Genomic DNA, 13,939 nt, shown 5'->3' on the forward strand with positions numbered 1-13,939 from the left:
CTTGCACAAAAATTCCACAAAATATTAAGCAGCACAACTATTTTTACTATTACCAATAAATGTTTCTCCAGCACCAAATCAGAATTTTAGAACGATTTCTGAAGGATTATGTGACACTGTAATGATGCTGAAAATTCAGCTTTGCCACCACAGTAATAAATGACTTTTAAAAATATATAAATGTGTTTTAGCTGCAAAAGTTGTTTTTGATTGTGTAAATGCAGTTCTGGTGACCCTAAGAGACTTTTAAGACATTTTTTTTAAATCCTACTGAGCCCAAAATTTTGAATTTAATTTATTAATTAAAAATGTGTCAATCCATAATTAACAAACACATCTTTCCACATGGATGTCAAACAACTTTATTTTAGGCCATATAGATTATAAAAATGAGATAATGGCAATAAATGAGCCTCTATGCAATAGGACAAGCTGAAACAAAACAGCTAAAGCTGCAGAGTTTGCAGGTGGAACTTTCCATCCAGAGATAATGCCACACTGGCATGATGAAGTCAAATAAATAAACACAATCAGCAAAACTGAAAAGAAATTCATAAATACAGTAAACAGGGAGAGAGACTCTAGAATTAAATGCTAAGGCCTCAAACTAAACTAACATTATTCTTCTGCTATTATTCAGAGGTTAATCTCAGCTTAAAGAGCGTTGTCTGAGCATGTTAGTTAATGGTTTTGTAGCATTTAAGAAATGTAATAGCGTCTGCATGTTCCTTTTTAGCAAAAGTGCAATTGAAGATTAAAATAATTACATAATGTAATGTCACATCTGAAAGAACTTTAAAGTCACCAAATAGGAGACATGATGCAGAATGTTTTAAATGGAGCTGGTTTGTTTTTCATCATGTGGGCATTAATGCAGGCTGGCATGAGATGAGGTGCTTCTGGTGTGGTTGCGCAGTTTTTCCAGGTACGTCTCATTCTCGGCAGGTGTGTATGAGCACTGTGTTCTTACACTGCTGGCAGCGAACTGAACAGCACCAGGAGAACTTACAGGAGCAGCGCTGGACCACCTCAGCCCGGCCTGCTCGAAAACCTGGGCCACAACATAACAGTTCACATCCGTCTGGTGCCAACCGTGAGGTTCCTAGGACGTGGAACAAGGTTAAGTTAAGAGTGATAAATTAACACACAAAACCAGGGAATGATTAGAGAATTAATCATTAGAAATTATATACAATATCAAAGATTATTTTGTGTCTAGTTTTTACACGTTTACCATTACAACGTCGTCCTGCAGTGCCAGGAATGCCATTGTCTGGATCCAAGCGGCAGAAATCTGGTGAAGGGGCTAGGTAAACCAAGTCCCGTGCAGCTGGTGGCTTCACTTGGGGGTCCCGTGGAAGGAGAGCTGTCCGAGAGCCCACACGTGTCAGCCGTACCTAAGCAGAAAGTATAGCCATGACCCTTGACCTTAGATACACGTATTTATGCTGCCTTCAACAACTCTACAATGATGAAATTCTAATGCAGCAATGCTTGTATCCTTTGCAGAGAATGCAGTCCCATAATGCATTGCGACAAGCTCCAAAACCCATCAAAGATGGTGGATTACATTCAGTGCTTAGAAACATTGATTAAAAAAAGACTATTGTATCTACAGTAAGTGCTACGTGGTGTTGTTTGGTGGAGACAACCCACATTTTTCAACTTTTCGTTTTTTAATTAACCATATTCAACATTGGAATTCATGGTGAAAAATTGTTACCCATGATTCTGCAGAGAAATATCCACTAATTGTTGAATCGCACAAGAAAATTGGACAGACTCGAAAATTTTGCGCCACCCACTCGTGTAACATACTGCAAACGAGTAATTTTCCCTATGCTCTCAGGCTACATAAATTTTCTGCAATAATCATAAAATATATAATTTCTATACCTATAGTTAATTTTAAAACACTAGTTGAATATTTCTACCTTTTTATCCGACTGTCATTCACAGTGCTTTATGGGATTGTAGTTCTTTCTCTCATTAAATCTATTAACTACATAGTCTTGTACCTTTGTCTTTTTGTCTTATTTTCAGATACTTATTTGCTTCAAATCAAAATTTGTAGTTTCGTGATTCACCTTGTAGGCTTGGTTTATGGCTTATAACTCTCTAACAAATACTTTTTAAAAGATTCCTTTGGGAAAAATGAATAGGAATGAACTATCAAGGCTACTGAACCACACCCTGTTTTTCCAGCACCAACTAAAACCAAACTCAGAAAAACAAACACTTGAACATACATCAGTTTGATAAGAACTACGTAAAATGTAAGAAACCATTTTTGGAAAAATGTATTTGAAGTATAATTAGAATTTTTGTTTATTTTTTTTTTTTGGGGCAAGTCCCATTTGTTTACATGGAGAGGGTGGGTTTATGACCTATTTTGCAGCCAGCCACCAGGGGGCGTTCGAAACGTTTTGGCTTCACTTTTCAGGACGTCTGTGGCAAACTTGGTTCCAAATCAGTCACTTATGAGGTTGCATCTCTGTTAGAATTCTGCCTTAGATGTAGGCAGAAGTAGTTTTTGAAACAGAGCCATTGTAACATACCTCTGTGGCCCCATCAAAACGTTCTTTCAGCACAGCACCGACCCGGCGGAACGGAGGCATGACCTTCCAGCAAGTTCTGAGCTCACAGGACCCCGAAACACCATGACACTTACACTCAACCTGCATGTTATGGAGGATCGCCTGAACAAAGATAGAGAAAACCATGAAAACAATATGCAGTTGACGATGAGTTTTAATATCAATAAGCGAAACATCTCACTTGCCTTCCGTCCTGCCTCATTATTGTGAATGTTCATTAGTGGCCGCCCTGACGACATGCCTTTAGCTCTCTCTGGCTCATCCACAAAGGTCTGAGAGAATGCAACGCCGTAGGACAGATTATCAGAGCAACCTGACCACTGGAAACCTAAGGGTGAGTGAGAGGCTTATGTTTGGCATAAGTTTTTTTTTTTTTTAATCAGTGTGAATCATTGGTTATTGATGTGTCTTACTACGCACCTTCGGGACTGACCCCCCTGACCTTTCGGTCACAGCCGCACCTCTCCAGTTCTCCCCTGCTACAGCCCCGAGTCACAGCCACAGCAACTGCTGCTGATGAGAGAGCATGGACAAAAGCCGCCTCACGGGTGCCTGAAGACAGCACACAAGTGGACTAGTCTTTGACTAAACTAAGTTGTCTTTCAGTGTTGACAATATTGATTGTGTTTTGTGAGATTAATGTAAGGTTGACGAATGTTGGAAAGTGGTCTGTTATTAATAATCAGTAGTTACAATATTCTGGAACTGTGGTTCTCAAGCTTTATGACTTAAACTGTCCAACACAATATTTGATGTTCTTCATATATAGGCCTATATTTTTAGTATCATTGCTGTTATTATGAAAACTGGCTTGTTTTCAAGTGTTGATACATTAAATAAATCAAGAACACCAATAACTGTATTTTCTTCAATAAAAACAATACTTAGTAAAGAGAAAAAAATATATCAGCGTTTATCTTTTTGTATTTTTTATTTTTGCCCATATTTTCTGAGGGTCCCTACTGGTTAAATATTTGACCAGTCATTGAGCAGCAAACCAATGAAATAATTTGTCTTCTAAATGAAATGAAATAAAAATAAATAAAAAGCTTGAAATTAAACACTTTTATTTCATTATAGCCCATACTTGAGCCATGACAGTAAGATTATATTCAAAATTGTAGCGTAAAATAATGACATAATTCAATATGTTCTGATACTGTATGTTGTGAAAGCATATCGTTGTAACCTTGGTTCATGACTCGTCCAAAAATATTGATCCCGCGAGGGGTGGTGGAACAGTTCCAGCGCCGGTTTCGAAACTGGTGTTGACACTGCAGTAGTTAAAACCAAACAAATAGCTGTAAGTCAGAGTTTATATATGTAGATATGCAACTGTTTAACCTTAAAGGTTATAGCTCATTTCCAGCCTAAAAGTATTTGTGGACTAAAAGGTGACCGGGGCTAGTTGTCACAAGCAAGAGAGAGAGAACAAAAGTGGTGTGTTGTTCAGTGAACTATATTTTTTATTGGGACAATAACAATAGAAATGTACAGTACTTTGTTTGTAGCCACAATCAGATCCAGAAAGAGCTTTATTGCCAAGTGTGTTTACATACGCAAGGAATTCATCTTGCTGACAGGAGATTTCTGTATAAACATTTTTGACATGATTCTTTACCATCATGTCCTTGAATAAATGAATGTCAGCACTGTATGTTTACAAAATTGTCATTGTGTTTCAGCCTCTCTCACCTCCTCAATGACCATCTCTGCAGCCTTTCGCACGGACTCCATGACCTCCCCCCGTGCCCGGCACACCCCGACTTGGCCTGGTGTCAACCCCCTCAGACGGCCACATGGTTCTGCACCAGACACAGGACGCGAGCGTGGCAGACGTGCCAGAGAACTACAGAGACAATACAGCACAGTAAAGAACATGGAGAATACATCACTACATACACATAAATAAATGGACAACATTTTGTAGGTAAATTGAAAACAGCAGGCAACAAGAGGCAACAAATAGAGTTAGATTAAATTGTGTGAGAGAGAATGCCACCATCTTTTACAAGTTAAGGCATAACAAACAAACGCTTTCACACAAGTCAACTTACAGCCAGTTGCTTGCCATGGTGAGGTGGGGTGCCCATAGCAACAGCAGGAGGAGTCGTCCCGTGAGAGTCACGGAGGACACCGTTGGCATCAGATTGCCTGTCTGTCTGACTACCTGTCTGTCTCTGAATTAGTGATCAACTCTTGTTTCTTTCAGTCTTACAGCTGTGCCTGTTACGTTGGGGTTGTTCCCCTCATATCTGTCAAAATCAATAGACATGAAATTAATTTTTACATTATTGCGTGATATAATTTTCTATTATGTTATAAAATTAATTGGCAATTACTTGAACTGCTCATACTTAATCTTTACTTAATGCATATGCATGACGGTATAATAGCAATTACATTTTTACAGATTATGACATATGGCATCAGAATATATTTATGTATTTTTGTTGTTTAAATTTGCAAAATACACTCTAAACAAGGGCAATGCAAGAAATTCAAATGTAAAGATTAAAGAGAGGTTTTAAATGTGATATTTCTAATATAATAAATATGATCTAATAAATAAATCTGTCAATCACTGCAAAAGGTAAAACATAAGTTTTTACCACTTAGAGGTCCAAAAGGATCCAAAATATTCCTGTTGACGAACTGCTGAAATTAAGTTTCAAATCGGCTAATTAGCCCAATATATCATCAGCTTGATCTATTGTAACAATTTCCATTAATTCCACTTATGTTTTGAAGATAAAATGCCTCTAAGTTGTAATCTTATTGTCACGCAGAGAGAGATATTCATCTTATGACATTGTCATCTATAACAAAAAGAAATAAATCTCTCTCTCAATATCTTGTTGGTTAAATAAAAAAATCAGGACAAGGAAAACAAATGTATTAATTATATAGATAAATGATCAGAAGCCCTTTATGATATCCCATTTTCTTAGATTCTCTAACAAAGTGATTCCTTGTCCCAACTAAATAAAAAATATATTATTCTTATCCTAACAAAGCACTTCCATTTCCTTCCAATCTGTATCAGTATATGTGGGGAAAAAAGTTGCCAGTAATCCAATTTGTCCGCCAAAATGAGCAAATCCAAAGGTAAAAAAAAACTTAAGTGTGGATGAAGTGATGGTTGCGGGGTTATAAAGGAAGGATGGATAAAGGGTGGGAGGGTCGGAGACTGCAGGGAGGGGAGGGGTGAAGGTTTCGGACATAGTACATTAACATTGAGGGATGAGCTTGCACTCATTGTCCAATTTACTCAGGACGTAATACGTGACCTCTGCTTAATGAGTCCCGCAGGATGGTGCCTTCGACTCGTGGGATTATACAAATGCTAACATGCTCGACTGTGTGTTTGTATTTGTGTTGTGCGTCAAAAAGAGGGCAAGTGACCAAAAGTCGAGTGCCAAATTGCTGTCTAAATGCATACATCTGTGAGTAAGTGAGAGAGAGAGAGAGAGAGGGAGGGAGGGAGGGAATTCCTTTTGTCAATGCATGTGACTTGAGCATCTGTTACCTAGTATCAGTGTAGGCTGCATCAGAATATGTTGCCCTTAAATCCTGAGACTCTCACAAAAGAGTTGCGCTTGAATGCCAGCGGAAATTGACGGAGAAATATGTGCCGTAACAATAAATAACCTGATAGATAGAACAGCAGGGGAAGGGTGCTCGGACCTGTCCTGAAATGGGCCTGTGTGAACGTGTCTTACCTAATGTTTAATTTTCCCAAACTTTTGTTGCTCTTTTTACGAGTGTCCCCCTCCCCCTTTTCTTTCCTCTCTCTGCCCTGCTCCCTCTTTTTCTCTCTCTCCATATTGTCTTCGAAGAAGGGATGACATTTAGACAAGGAGGAGAAAACACAGTGCTGACAAATATTAGAACTGAGGCAAATAAATCACCAGAAAGAGAGAGAGAGAGTGTGAGAGAGCGAGAGAGCATTAGGACAAGATCTTGGATTTCATGGATCTACTGTGGCCCTCGAAAAGTACTTGGACATTTAAAGGGAAAGTTCACCCAAAAATGAAAATTCTGCCATCATTTACTCATCTTCCACTTGTTCCAAAGCTGTTTGAGTTTCTTTCTACTGTTGAACACAAAGGAAGATATTTTGAAGAATGTTGGTAATCAAACAGTTGATGGTAGCCTTTGACTACCATGTTTTTTTTCCCATACTATGGAAGTCAATGGCTACCGTCAACTGTTTGGTTACCAACATTCTTCAAAATATCTTCTTTTATACAGAAGAAGGAAACTCATACAGGATTTTGGTAACTTGAGGGTGAGTAAATAATACCAGAATTTTTATTTATGGGTGAACTAAAAACAACCAGAAAAATTCTGAGCAATTACTTATACACATAACTATGGACATTTTCACTAACATTTGACATCAATAAACAGAAAGTGTAAATATTTGTCTAAATTTTTTAGCAATCTCTCTGTCTCTCTAAATTATTTTAAACCTTAGAAACATAATTTATAAATTTCTTTAAAACAAATGGCATTTTGCATTTTTCTTAAATATTTTTATGGAATGTATGTTGTTATAAAATGTAAAATATTAATACATTTTTAAATGCATTTAGCTTTTGTGGCTCAATATAATGAAACATTTTCTTTTTCTTATAAGCATTTACTCTTTTCATTTATAAAATCTAGCATTAACTTTTTTTTAAAATGTTTAATATCTGCATAAAATTGTTTTTATAAATTTTTATGCTAAACATTCAGAAATTTCAGACTTAATTATATAATTAAAGTGCTTTTTTATCTGCAATAATACATTTTTGTTGTTGTCCTAAATATTCAGAAATTTCAGACCTAACATAATTACATAAGCTACACATCATTTAATCTCTTAGATATATCTCTATAGTTGTAGATCTTGTGAAAATGTTACAGAACCATTTATTTACTTAAATACACCTCTAGCTCTGTTTTACTGCTGAACTCTCCTGCACCTCAGCAAGCAAATAAATAACTGTGCTCTCTTACAGATTCACTGCCTTTCTCTCCATTTGAGCAGTGCCCCTATTTCTCCCCTCCCTTGCACTTTTTCACCCCTCTTTTCGTCGTATTCTCTCTTTGTGTCCTGCCGTCCCTCGCAGTGACGTCTTGCACCATCTCCCCCAGCAACGCCATGGTGACCTGCACCCCCATGTCATGTCCGGCGCCTCTCTTCTCCTCATCTCTCCATCCGCTCAGCCCTTGCTCGTAAATAAAATCTCTTCTTTTTAAATCAAGTGTCCCATCTGTCAGAATCTGTTTTACACTCTCATTTGAGATGTCACAGTGGCTGTTTTGTGTTATTTAACATGGGTTCAGGTGAATACCTGCGCTGGACTCTCAATTACATTATTTACATTTACATTTACATTTAGTCATTTAACAGACGCTTTTATCCAAAGCGACTTACAAATGAGGACATTAGAAGCAATCAAAACCAACAAAAGAGCAACAACATGCAAGTGCTATTACAAGTACACATAAACACATAAAAACACTTTTTTTTAATTTATTTTTTTTTAAAGAAAACGAGTAGATAGAATAGAAAAAAAGAAAGCTAGTGTTAGTTTTACAAGAAAAGCTAGAGAATAAATATGCAATTGATGGAGGGTCAAATGTGTATTTTTTAAAATAAAAGAAGACAGATAGATTAAATAAAATTAGAATAGAGAGTGAGTTAGAGAGTGCTAGAGTTAGAGGGTCAAATAAAGATGGAAGAGATGAGTTATTAGCCGTTTCTTGAAGATGGGTAAGGATTCAGCTGCTCGGATTGAGTTGGGCAGGTCATTCCACCAGATGGGAACAGTTTATGAAAAAGTCTGTGAAAGTGATTTTGTGCCTCTTTGGGATGACCCAATAATGCACCGTTCACTTGCAGAACGCAAGCTTCTAGAGGGCACATAAGTCTGAAGTAATGAATTTAGGTAAAGGGGTGCAGAACCAGTGGTGGTTCTGTAGGCAAACATTAATGCCTTGAATTTAATGCAGCTATTGGTAGCCAGTGCAAATTGATGAACAGAGGCGTGACATGCCTTCTTTTCGGCTCATTAAAGATTAATCTTGCAGCACCATTTTGAGTTAATTGTAGAGGTTTGATGGAATTGGCTGGAAGACCTGCCAAGAGAGCATTGCAATATCAAGTCTGGAGAGAACAAGAGCTTGAACGAGGAGTTGTGTTGAATGTTCAGAGTGAAAGGGCCTGATCTTCTTAATATCGTATAATGCAAATCTGCAAGACCGGGCAGTTTTAGCAATGTGGTCTGAGAAAGTCAGCTTATCATCAATCACAGCTCCAAGGTTTCTGGCTGTTTTTGAAGAAGTTATGGTTGATGAGCCTAACTGGAAGGTGAAATTGTGATGAAGTGATGGGTTTGTTGAAACCACAAGCAGTTCTGTCTTAGCCAGGTTGAGTTGAAGGTGATGGTCCTTCATCCAGCAAGAAATGTCTGTTAGACCTGCTGAGATGCAAGCAGCTATCGTCGGATCATCAGGATGGAATGAGAGGAAGAGTTGAGTGTCATCAGCATAGCAGTGATATGAAAAACCATGTTTCTGAATGACAGAACCTAGTGATGCCATGTAGACAGAAAAGAGAAGTGGTCCAAGAACTGAGCCCTGAGGCACCCCAGTAGCTGTTGCGACTTGGATACCTCACCTCTCCAAGATTCCTTGAAGGACTTATCTGAGAGGTAAGACTCAAACCACTGGAGTGCGGTTCATGAGATGCCCTTTCCCAATAGGGTTGACAGGAGGATCTGGTGGTTGGCCGTATCAAAAGCAGCAGACAGATCCAGCAAGATAAGTAATGAAGACTTGGAAGCCGCTCTTGCAAGTCTTAGGGCTTCAACAACTGAGAGCAAGGCAGTTTCGGTCAAATGTCCACTTCTGAAGCCAGATTGGTTGCTGTCCAGGAGGTTGTTCTGTGTGAGAAAGACAGAGACTTGGTTGAACACAACTCATTCAAGTGTTTTTGCAATGAAAGGTAGAAGGGGAAACCGGTCTATAGTTCCCTGAAAGAGTTGGGTTAAGAGTGGGTTTTTTAAGAAGTGGGGTTATACGAGCCTGTTTAAATGTTATTTATAAATTATTTGAGAATATTAAATTGTATTATTTTATTATAAATATATATAAATATAGAGACCAGTTTTTGTGTTTGTGTGTGTTTGTTCAAAACTATTAAACATTAATCTATATATTTTAATGTTAATATTATACAATTAATAATTTGTATACATAATAATTATTATAATAATTTGTGTGCATGTGCGTGTGCATATAAATATAAATACAAATGTACATATATACTGTATATGTGTGTGTATATTAAAAATTCATTTCTATAAATTTTTAAACAATTAATAGTTCAATCAATCTACATATTTGTATGTTTATAAATTAATCTGTATATATAATAATTAAATAATGTAATATAAATTATATAATAAACCATTTTAATGAATTTTTCATCAGCAAATATAATTATAAATATAATCATATAATTTATTATATCATATTATGTATTAATATATTATTCTTATTAACATTATTTGTTGGTATATTCATTTCGAATTAAAATGAAATATATAATTTGTAAATAATTTGCATGTATACATATATATTATATATGCACAAATTCTACATATTTTATTGTATGTATGTATGTATGTGTACTAACCGAAACTACTAACCGAGACTCTTTTGTTGGTTTTGATTGCTTCTATATTTTTATAGTCCTCATTTGTAAGTTTGTAAGCATCTGCTAAATGCTAAATTCATTTATATGTCTCTGTGTGTGTGTGTGTGTGTGTGTGTGTGTGTGTGTGTGTGTGTGTGTGTGTGTGTGTGTGAGAGAGTGTGTGTGCGCTGTTATAACATGCATTAGAACACAACATGACAGCACACAGTGATTATTATTGGATGGCTTGTTGACCTCATTCTGGGACGCTTGCACTGGTTTACTGCAGACCACTGAGAGAATATTATGGGATAGAAATGACAGCCCTCCAATCTGGCGATCCCTCCCATCCAACCCAATATTCCATAAACTACACACATTCAGTCAGTGTTCTGTAAGAACTGAATGAATGCCAGAATGACTTTCTGTACAGCATTGCTGAGTCTTGTTGATTTGAAATTAAGATGGCAGTAACTCATCCACAGGACCTAAAGTGAAATGTCCATGTTCTTTGTTTGCAATTGATGCAATTCACTGTCTCATCCATACATCTCACCACTGGATGTCCTCACTGCTCCTTTAATATGAGGAAGGTGATGCTAAAATATTTGTGCTTGTTGCAGGATTGGTATTGGTTATCACCTGAAACAAGCATTTATAGTAGCACATGCAGACAGACGCATCGTTTTAACTGTGTCCGCAGTGTCAACATTCCTCTGATCTTCAGGAGAATATTATGGGATGGGAGTGAGTGTGGTGGTGGGGGCTGGGGGCTGCAGGGTGAACATACCCCACCACCACCACCTCCCTTAACAGTCTGCCATGATTGGTGACTGTGAGCTACACCTAACAACCCCCAATCACCATGGTGACTGATCTACTTTAAGCAGAAGGGTGTGCATAAGAGTGTGTGTGTGTGTCTGTGTTGGGGGGACATACACCTCAAGCACTGATGCATTTCTACTGCTGTACAGGAGAGATGCACCGTGATGTGAAAAACAGAGACCTTTGTCAAAGGTGGATAGGACATAGGCTACAATAAAAAAAAGCTTAGAAATATCTCTCCTCTGCCACTTATCAAAGACAAAGGAAAAAGACTCATTTGTAGCATTCATTAGACTGCAGTTTCTCAGATACAAGATCTGAATGAACAAACTGTCCAGTGAATTCAGTGACCTTCTGCTTAACCTTTAGGGTTCTTTAAAGAAGCCCTTCATTAGCCAGACCATAATGTCATGATTCTTGTAATTAATTACATACAGTAATTATATGTATATGATATCTGTACATGTAATTATACACAAAGAGCTGTGTAGATTTCTTACAAATTGTAGTGAATTACTAATTACAGATTACATGATGAAAACTGTTAGTAACAATCTAGATTACTATTTTTTTTAAAATGTAGTCCGACTACTTTTTAGATTACTTTTTTAATCAAATTTGTTTTAAACCTACCATTAAACAAAGCAAAGAGAACATGTCCAGAGTCTGAAGGTTTGAAATATTTTTGTCCAGACTTCCAGAACGTCACGGGACATGATGAAGACATAGTGTTTCACAGATATACAACACTAGTAACTTGCACAATTATTTGTTTCATATATGGTCTAATATCTTGAGAGATGCTTTTTTCCTCCTTAAATTCAGAAGCAAGGTTTGTAAATATATGCACACAACATTTGTGAACATAGTCCAAGCTAAATGGTTTGACATAGTAGTATTTTTAAAGAGGAAAAATTTTAAAGAGAAAAAAGAATTAGGGAGAATCAATAAATTATGAATAATTTACTGCCATTGTGCAAATAATATGTAATCATGTAATCCATAAAAAAGTAACTGTAATCTGATTATGAGCATTTTAAAATGTAATTAACATAATTTTTGGAATCTGATTACGTAATCTAGATTACATGTAATCAGTTACTACACACACACACACACACATATATATGAAGAGTTTAATTGCAAAAACAGATAACTCAGTTTTTATTAATTTTTATAAATCATGTTTTTTGTTGTGTTATCATGCTTTATTGTGTTTTATTGTGTTAGTTAGATGTATTTTTTGTAGTTATTATTATTAAATCAAAACAACCCAACTGCAGTTTGATTGATATTATTTGGAATTCTGGATAAAAAACACATGAGCATTTCTAAAAATGGAGTTGTCTGTTTTTGTAAATGAACTCTCAGGCTATGTGTGTGTGTGTGTGTGTGTGTGACAAATCTGAATTTCCAGGTGTTTTATCCTGACAACATGCACGGTTTCTTCTTTTCTGAAACTTTACAGTTCATAAGTTCTACCAGGATGACATGCCTGATTGTTGTTGTCGATATCAGTCTCATGTGTTTCAGGATGAAGGATAAAAGATGCTGTAGGCCTCAACACCACCTAAGACACATAACAGTGAAAAACAAGAAACAGCTGACATTTATTTTCTAAAATAGAAATCAATTCCTGTCTCAATTTTGCAATAAATCAAGGACGACACAACAGCCTCTTAAACATCTACAAACACGTAAACATTTGCAAACAAGTCTTAGTTAAGCTCATATGGTCAAAAACGGTGTAAGTAAATATGGTCTCTTCAATATAACAGAAAAAATCTAATAATATTAAGTAAAATGAAACAGTCAAAGCCTACTTGCACTGGACGTGCTGGTTTTGGCCCTTATCACTGGCTGCAGCTATGTCCTCATCTCATATGAAACATCTGCGATTCAGCAGCTGCTAATGCACTCACATTCATGTAAAGTGCGAGTTGCATAATGACAAAACTCACAAGATCTGCTGTCAACACCCTGCGTGGTAATATTTTTTCTTTTGTAGCAGAAATAAACTGCTGCAGAAAAAGTCTGATGCAATGCAAAATGTAATGAGTAATTACAAATGCAGTGGAGTAAGAGTACATACGTATTGAAAAATGTAGTCAGTAGAGAGTAAAAGCTGCTAATATCTTCGATACTCAGTCCAAGTACAAAGTTGCGAAAAAAGATACTTAAGCACAGTAACTAATTACATTTACTCAAACACTGGGATTACACTCAGCTCTATTACATTTGGGCAAAAGCAGGAGATGCAATAAAATCCTACACGCATTTCAGCAGCATTTGTCTATGTGACTGGCAAGTTCCTCTCATGAGAAACAGTGTACAGTATAAATATAAACAGAATTGACTGCTAAATATGTATATCCTAACTTTTTATTGTTGCTTTAAATAGATCTACTCGCCCAAAACTAAACCTGTGACGCTTGAGTTGATCACATAAACATAACTTCTGCGTGTCATTCAGTCTATGTGAAGCCGCATTGACCTGTTGTAAAGTCACTGGAGTTCAGAGAGTCTATTTCAGGATTGACACGGCTGATCTGATTCATAAGAGTTAGTGTTTTTGTTACACCGCTGTCCACAGACTTATTACAGAAGTCAGTTCTCAGACTTCGGTCTGATATGGGATTAAAAAGAAGAACTGTTGCACCTTGACATTTCATCACCTCTGAAACTGTGAAGTGTCACTCTTGTAGATGCGTGGCGTTTGACAGATCCCTGAAGTGCACTACTTGTTAGTCGACTTCCAACCAGGTGCTCATATGCGCTTTTTGTCACTCGTACACCAAAAACCCAGCCAGGTGGACAGACAGCC

The 13,939-nt window shown here is 36.8% G+C and overlaps 1 protein-coding gene across 1 annotated transcript; it reads right to left on the reverse strand.

Annotated features, from left to right (window-relative positions):
• Window positions 1-356: 356 nt before the first annotated feature.
• wnt4b (wingless-type MMTV integration site family, member 4b) lies at window positions 357-13,926 on the reverse strand. Its single transcript, XM_058746183.1, has 10 exons — window positions 12,939-13,926; window positions 12,611-12,685; window positions 4,655-4,852; window positions 4,293-4,446; window positions 3,787-3,871; window positions 3,018-3,149; window positions 2,783-2,925; window positions 2,559-2,699; window positions 1,235-1,397; window positions 357-1,102 (listed from the first exon to the last, which is right to left on the reverse strand). The coding sequence occupies exons 3-10, from the start codon at window positions 4,741-4,743 to the stop codon at window positions 933-935; spliced, it is 1,077 nt and encodes a 358-aa protein (XP_058602166.1). The 5' UTR covers window positions 4,744-4,852; window positions 12,611-12,685; window positions 12,939-13,926; the 3' UTR covers window positions 357-932.
• Between the last annotated feature and the right edge of the window lie 13 nt (window positions 13,927-13,939).

This window comes from Onychostoma macrolepis, chromosome 16, assembly GCF_012432095.1.
Source record: "Onychostoma macrolepis isolate SWU-2019 chromosome 16, ASM1243209v1, whole genome shotgun sequence".
NCBI lineage: Eukaryota > Metazoa > Chordata > Actinopteri > Cypriniformes > Cyprinidae > Onychostoma > Onychostoma macrolepis.

Excerpts from the sequence above, each read along its gene's own strand:
- wnt4b (XM_058746183.1), bottom strand. The coding sequence starts at position 4,743 with ATGCCAACGGTGTCCTCCGTGACTCTCACGGGACGACTCCTCCTGCTG. Across the intron at positions 2,700-2,782 it reads ATAATGAGGCAGGACGGAAG|GCGATCCTCCATAACATGCA; the intron begins GCAAGTGAGATG and ends ATCTTTGTTCAG. Across the intron at positions 1,398-2,558 it reads GTTTTGATGGGGCCACAGAG|GTACGGCTGACACGTGTGGG; the intron begins GTATGTTACAAT and ends CTTTCTGCTTAG.